Source organism: Abrus precatorius, unplaced genomic scaffold (genome assembly GCF_003935025.1).
Source record: "Abrus precatorius isolate BTA unplaced genomic scaffold, Abrus_2018 Scaffold6, whole genome shotgun sequence".
Taxonomy (NCBI): Eukaryota; Viridiplantae; Streptophyta; class Magnoliopsida; order Fabales; family Fabaceae; genus Abrus; species Abrus precatorius.
The window spans coordinates 4,271,333-4,279,283 of record NW_020874406.1 but is presented as its reverse complement, the minus strand read 5'-3'; the positions used below and the strand labels follow the sequence as shown (position 1 = coordinate 4,279,283).

General features: G+C 29.9%; 1 protein-coding gene across 1 annotated transcript; it reads left to right on the top strand.

Annotated features, from left to right (window-relative positions):
• The first annotated feature begins 1,551 nt into the window (after positions 1–1,551).
• On the top strand, positions 1,552–5,027 carry LOC113870040 (type IV inositol polyphosphate 5-phosphatase 9-like). The gene is made up of 8 exons (XM_027506637.1): positions 1,552–1,572; positions 1,676–1,851; positions 2,048–2,155; positions 2,261–2,603; positions 2,880–3,064; positions 3,702–3,810; positions 4,234–4,391; positions 4,784–5,027. The coding sequence occupies exons 1-8, from the start codon at positions 1,552–1,554 to the stop codon at positions 5,025–5,027; spliced, it is 1,344 nt and encodes a 447-aa protein (XP_027362438.1).
• Positions 5,028–7,951: the final 2,924 nt, after the last annotated feature.

Sequence of the window (7,951 nt, the reverse complement as noted above, 5' to 3'; positions counted from 1 at the left end):
AAATTGAATTATTACTGTATTTATCATTTTATCAGTAATGTACAAATATGCATTTGAATCTGTAAAGTAGTTAATATAATATTTAATGTAACATTAACGCTAGTGTAATTAATTTTATATGATTTTTTTAATTAAAATATTTTTTAAATAAAAATAATTAAACAGAATAAAATTTTGAATATATATTTAAAACTGTAATGACTTCTAATAATTTACATAATCATTAAATAAAAATATAAATAGAAATTAATTTATTATTTTATTTGTCAATTTTTATATAGTATATAATTACATATTTTAATTTATAGTATAATATTATTTAATGCTATAGTGTAGTTAATCTTATACACATATGATAGAACTTAAACTTAGGTCTTAAAAATATAATTGATTAGTAATACTATCTCTTAGAAAAAAAGAAGAAGTTAGTAATTGTTACTTTAAAGATAATATTAAAAATAAACTGTGGCAGGGTTTGTTATCCTACTTCCACTTCTAATTTGCAACTTTTTATGCTTTTCAAATTTGTGATTATTTTATATATGTTCTTTTCAACAAGATATCTTAGCATCTTTTGAAGTTAATAATTTCAATATTGTTATTTTTTTAAAGAAATTAAAATTAATAAAATTTTAGTTGAGATTAATAATGTCTTAACAAGTTTAAATAAATTTATTTTATGGCCAATTAAGAAATTTAAATTAAATTAATAATTATAATTTATTAAGTAATTGTTTATATTAAAAGACCTAAAAAAATAAAATTTAAATAAATTAAATTGTAATATTTCAATAAATTCTTTTAAAAAGCTTCTTAAAATATATATCAGGTATAGACATACATTAGGTCACACTTGGGGTATTAAATGAGCAAATGGTGAGAAACATGTTATTGCCATCGCCGTTATAAGTTGGTGAAAATCCTATGAACCTCTTATATGTCTATGTCCATGGGATGGGAAAGAATAGGAGGGTATGAACTAATTTGAAAATTGCTTAGCAAAAGGGTTTAAGAATAGTAATTTAATATAATTCAACAATGATAACGAATAACATTTAATATAATTCTATCATTTTTCTGAATCAGAGGGTAGCCATAATGTAAACAAAGGGTTGGCAACTTGTTGAGCCAATACTTGTCATCGCTTCTCCTATTTGCCTATTTTTTTCATGGACCACACTCCCACTTGCACCCATTTTCAACACTTTAAATATGAGAAACATTAAGATATCCTTCAAATGCTAATAATCAACAAACAAGAAGAATTCAAATAAACAAGAAGACCCATGTTTTCTCCCTTCTCTCTCTTCACCCTTGCCTGGAACAACGTATTTAAAATGTTCCTATATTCAAATATATTAAGATCAATGTAGAAAAGGTGCATCCTCTTGTACGTCACATTAAATGTCTTGATTCCTCCTTCACAAGTTGCAGAAACCTCCCTCTTCCTGAGAATGATATATGATCCATTCCTCTCTATTACCAAGGAATTGTCTATCTGATCATCGTTTTTACTGTCACCAAAAGTAGTATTAACCACTGTTTACTACCATGCCTGGAAAGCTAGCTGAAGTAAACACAATGAACTTGGCTTCTCATCCTCTCTTCCATTTTCGTCATTTAAATTCCCTGCCAATTTTTTGTTGACATGGGTTTGTATATATCATTTCTTTAGGTCATGTGGCCAGCATTAGTTGCTAGTAAGATACTCAACAAGAGACTCGGAAGCAGCAATTTTGTAGCAGATTATCCAAGTAATACAGAACCCTTACTGGGTATTACAAGTGATGATCACTCATCTCTCAGCGTCAAAACAATTCTTAATGATCACGAGGATACACAAAAGTGCAAGTAAGAAGAAAAATATTATCATACTAATTTTTTTATTATTCTTGGTGATACTCTTGTTCTGCATATAAGGAAAAGCTTATGGACTGCAGTATATACATATATATGTGTGTATAATTTGAGGTCCAATTATGTTCTGAGTTGTTGCTATTTTAATTATTTGTTCAAGTTTCTGACATCCTTTCTCTTTTCATTAAAGGGTTTTTATCAGCACGTGGAACGTGGGTGGGATTGCCCCAGATGAAGGACTGAATATGGAAGATTTGTTGGAGACATGCAACAAGTCCTACGACATATATGTACTTGGGTATGAATCGAGCTTCTTTTGATAGAAAAACAAAGTGATGATAACTAATAATATTATGCATGTGGTGGCATATGCTGAATCATTCTGAACCGTTTCACAATCCAGATTTCAAGAAATCGTGCCTCTAAAAGCATCGAATGTGTTGGGGTCAGAAAATAGTAAGATTTGCAGCAAGTGGAACACCAAAATCAGAGAAGCTCTGAACAAGAGGGAACACCAAAGTTGCAATTGCGAAGATCAACAAGATAGTAAAAATATTGGGTGCAATAAGGAAGGATATAATCCAGCTCAGCAGTGTGAAGCCCCACAAAATTTTCAGTGTATCATTAGCAAGCAAATGGTTGGTATATTGATATCTGTATGGGCAAAGAGTGACCTTCGTCCATTCATTCGGCATCCAAGTGTCTCATGTGTCGGGTGTGGCATCATGGGTTGCTTAGGGAACAAGGTGACCTAACCAAACCCCACTTAGTTCATATTCATTTATTAATTACTTTACCACTTCAAGATATTATTACAACATATGCATTTGTTTTGCACTTATAATTGCAATGTAACTATATGCTCTTCACTGTCAACATCAACTTCATTTAGTGTCCAATAGAATTGAGCTAACAATCTCACATCTTGATTGGTTATCTAGGAATTAATTAATTAATTTAATTAGTGTTTTTTTAATTTCCATTTTATTAAAATTAACTTTTGAACTGTGGTGGATTTGCAGGGTTCTGTATCTGTGAGATTTGTGTTGCATGAAACAAGCTTTTGCTTTGTGTGCAGCCACCTTGCATCTGGGGGTAGAGAGGGCGATGAAAAGCATAGGAACTCTAACGTTGCTGAAATATTTTCTAGGACAAGCTTTCCTAGAGGCCCTATGCTTGATTTGCCAGAAAAGATTCTTGATCATGAGTAAGCAATTACATTTGCTAGAAACCGTCCAACCAATCACCCTTAATCATTGCTTTTTGGTTTTATTTTAATAATAATTATGTTCCTTTCCCAACAAATCATGAAAACAAGGTGCCAATAATATTGAATAACTCTTTTGTTTTTTGTTTTCATTTTTTATGGCTGTTAAAATAAATAATTTGCTAATTGAAGCATCATTATGGCAACTCTCCAGCTCTAGCTGACCTTGTCCTACTATCTATATCTATATTGAAGGCCGCCAAAACACTTAAATATTGCTCTTTCTTGGCTTTTATGTTTGAATCTAAAATATACTCTTAATTTAATCCACTTTGAGAAGTTGTAAGGAATTTGTTTTGCTATTGTGGGACAGCCAGTTAAATTAACTTAGGAAAAGTTGCAAAAAGGCACCAAATAGAATAAAACAAACCTTAAAGAGAATATATTTGCAATTGTAACCTTTTCAAGATATAGAAATATATAAAATCAAAAAGGTAAAACCATTTGACCTCTTTTATTTACTCAATATTCAAATTGAATTTACTTTCTGCCGCCTCGCACTCAAATTATAAGCTATGACTTACATGTTGCAATAACTATTTTCACAGTTTAATTAATCACGCCCTCTCTTGTGCAGCCACGTAGTACTTCTTGGAGATTTAAATTACAGAATTTCTCTACCCGAAGAAACAACCCGGTCACTTGTTGAAAATAGAGACTGGGATTCCCTACTAGAAAATGACCAGGTATATATCTAAATAGATTATCAAGTGTTCACACATGTTCATAAAAAAGGAAAAAAATAGTTAATAATTTTGTTAAGATATTCTATGTTAATTAAGAATATGTTCAGAATATCCCTTATGAGACTTTAACAATTCTTCACCTATGAGTTAGGTTTTGTAGTTGAGTTAAGCCCAAGCTCATATTTAATATCATATAAGAGTTCATACACTTTGAATACTGAGTCACACATAGATATTCAATCATGTAAACTTCATACATTAGATGTTTAGTTTTAAACGTGAAAAGGGTGTGTAAAGATGTTCAACTGAAAATATGACTAAAATACTAAGTGTAAACACTATTAAAATGTTTATATATATAAAAAAGAAAACATCTGGAAATTGGTTTGTATGTTCTCTAATACGGATGGAATGAAAATGAAGCTAATGATGGAGCGAATGAGTGGGAACATGTTGAGGGGATGGCATGAAGGAGCAATCAAATTCGCCCCAACCTACAAGTATTGTCCGAATTCAGATATGTACTATGGCTGTTGTTATCATGGCAAAAATGCAGCCAAGAGACGACGAGCACCGGCATGGTAAGAAAAGTATATTATTATTATTACCCATAAAATAATATTTTATTTATATTAAAATTATTTATATGTTGAATAGATCTTTTATCTTTTCATTTTACTATTTCCCTCCTTAATACATTTTTCTCTCAATTATTATTTTATCATTTTCTTCACCATTATTTCTCTCCTTTTCTTAACAAGTGAATACAATAATAAAGAATATGTAAAAAAATAATATAATAGACAAAATAAAAATTAATGTTATCTATAAATTTATAATGATGGATAAATAATACAAAATTTTTGTTCCAAAACAATAAACAAAAATGGGCAGATAGAAAATACACACGCATATAACAGCAATAAGCACGAGACAAAGTATTAAAAAGATTGTATTTTGGTATTGATTTTAGGTGTGACAGAATCATATGGTTCGGCAACGGTTTGAAGCAAATTCAGTACGCAAGAAGTGAATCAAAACTATCGGATCACAGGCCTGTGAAGGCATTGTTTATAGCCGAAGTGAGGGTTTCAAGAGCACTCAAAAACTTCCAAAGCTTGTTTCTATCAGAGAGATTTCAACAAATTAAAAATCACTTTGAAGTTACTCCTGCTGATGAGTTTGTATTCAAAAAACAACCAAGTTTCCGGTGGTAATCTTTAGTGTTCTTATGTACATACACGTTTAGTTCGACGTCTCAAAACTATAGAAGTTAATTAAAGAAGAAATATAAGAAACTTGTGATGATAATTAGCTTCTTTTCTTTTTATTTTGTTGAGGGAATATTACAGTGGATTTGGTTGTTGTTTCTGAATTATCTAGCTAGTCTCCAAAAAGTTATCCAATAGAAGGTTGGAATATGTCATTTAACGTTAAAGAAATTACATATGTTACAATTTAGATAATTTTTTCAACAAATACAAGAGTTAAATATTAAATAATAAAATAAATCAAAATTCTCGCATGAATTAAAATTAACTTATATTTTTTAAAAGTTATGTTGTTATTCTTTTTTAATTTTAAAAAAGTTATTTTAAACTTACATAAAAAATTATTCATTTTTTATATTAACTTTTTCCTTTATAAAAACTCATCTAAAAATTTACACAAAACTAAACCACAATTTCAAAGCATTTTCTTATATTTGAAACTTCGTCATTCTAATAAACTTCCCTTAAATCCACATTGTAAGATTCGGCTAGTGGTGGGAGATTTACATAGATTGCACGTAGACCGTTGTTTCGTCCGATAACTGTATTATCACGACAAATATATATATATATATATACCTACCAAAATACAAAAAATCAAATAAAAAAAGTACTGTATATGTAATATGAAAACGTGAGAATCAAATATAATGAAGGATTCCAGCTGGGTGATATTAAAATGCATTAAAAAATTGGAGACGATAAAGTAAAAGCCAATTATTGAGCAAGTTTACTATTACAGGTGGTGTCACAAATTCTATTATATTTGATAAGAAGTGGGAACATCACTCTCTCTTGTCCTCAATGCATGAAAAGCAGCAAAATTAGCTATACATGATTTTTGTTTTCAAGGACATGAAGCAATTATTATATCCATATTTTCTTAGAAATATCATTTTATAAATGCAACTTGTGAGAGAAAAAAGAAAGTTTAGTGGTGCAGTAGCTTTCAACACTTTGAACGCAAAACTAATAAGAAAAAGGGTCGTGTGTTAGAGTTATAATAAAAGAATGCTCTAACCCCATCCGATGGGAATATAGATTCGTAAACCCACTCCAGAACGCTGCCTCTCCTGTTGCTGTTATTAGTTGCAACTTGCTTTTCAATTATTTTATAGACAAAACCTGCTTTCCTTAACAAATCAATTTAAACTTTCACAGTTAATATTTGAACAAAAAGCAAGTTGCTTATATCCTTATATATATATATATATATATATATATATATATATATATATCTTTAATATCAATTCTGTTAAGCATATGTAGATCATATCATTTCATTGTAAAACTTGGTGGCAACAATATTAAAAAAAAAGAGTCAGAGTATGTTTGATTACTATTTTAAAAACAGCTTTTTTTTTTAAAAATAAAATATAATATAAATTTGTATTGAATTTTATTTTTAAAAACAAACACTCTCCTTCCTGATTCCCTATAAGTTAATACTAATTAACTTTCTTGGATATGAAACTACACCTTTCTTTCCTGATTTATATTATTATAATATGTTGCAATGGAAATATTTATAGTTTTCTTATAATTGCTTAGGATTGAAAAATGATTTTGAGTGCATATCAATAGTAAATGTGTAAAATATTGAATTTATGCATAGCATGTTGAATGAGAAGATTTTTGCGGTAATCTGTATCAATTTTTATATTAAATGATGTCCTGATTTTTATCTTAATTTACTCTTTGTTGTAGAGTCATTTGAAAGGCTAAATACTTGAATATGAAGAATACATGGTTTATGAGGGTATGTATGGCTCTTTACATGGCTACAAAAGAGGGAGTGAACTTTGAGAACATATTTTAACCAAAGTGTGTGAGCATTCAACAAATTTTTTTTACCAAAGATTCTTGATGAAACTTGAAAATATACACTAACTAGAAACATGCATGGACAACATGACAATGGTTTTCTAAGTATATCAATAGTTTTATCTTACTTCATTTTCTATATTTTCTTTTTTATTAAACAATTTGACAAACACTATGTACAGATTCAAACCAAGATGAACACAACGAATATGATAAACACTGACGTTTATATATTTTAATTTAATTTAAACAGTATTTTAAATCCTAAGGAAATATATTGATAACATGACAAACGTAAACATTAAAACTGTCAGAAAAGAGAAACACCAACGTCATTGACAAAGACAAACATGAATAGGAAAAATATTTTCTACATCAGTTATTATGAACAACTGATGTAAAAGTGACATTTTCTACATTGATTATTAACAATCGATGTGAACTTTCTACATCGCTTGCATCTATATTGGTTGCAGAATCGACGTAAAATGTCTTTTTTAGCCGATGTAAAAAGTGTAACACCCTCTTTTTCATTATTTAGAAAATTATGTTTTGTTGGATATTAGATAGCATTTAGATGTGTTAAGAGTATATTATGAAGTGTATTAGGAGAGGTTAGTGTAGGGAATCTTGCTTAAGCGAGATGATTCTTACTCAAGCAAGAGAGGATAAAATTAGCCCAATTATCACCTCGCCCAGGTGAGAGTGATCTCGCTTAGGCGAGATGAAGATCTTGCCCAGGCAAGCTGTGTCACTCAGGCGAAGACTCACAGAAGAAATATCGCTCTTTCTAGTCGCTATCTCGCTCAGGCGAGATGGAGCTCGCTTAAGCGAGCATATCAGAAAAATGTTAGAAAAAGCATTGTTTGCATATCTTGCTTAGATGATAGACCTATTGCTCAAGCAAGATGTCGTCACTCAAGCGAGCTATTCCTCGCTCAAGCGAAAGCGTGCGAGGTTGAGGGATATTTAAGGGATTTTCAGCATGAAAATTTCATTTCATTCAAACCTACGTTCCTCTATCATTTCCTCTGAACTTTCTCTTC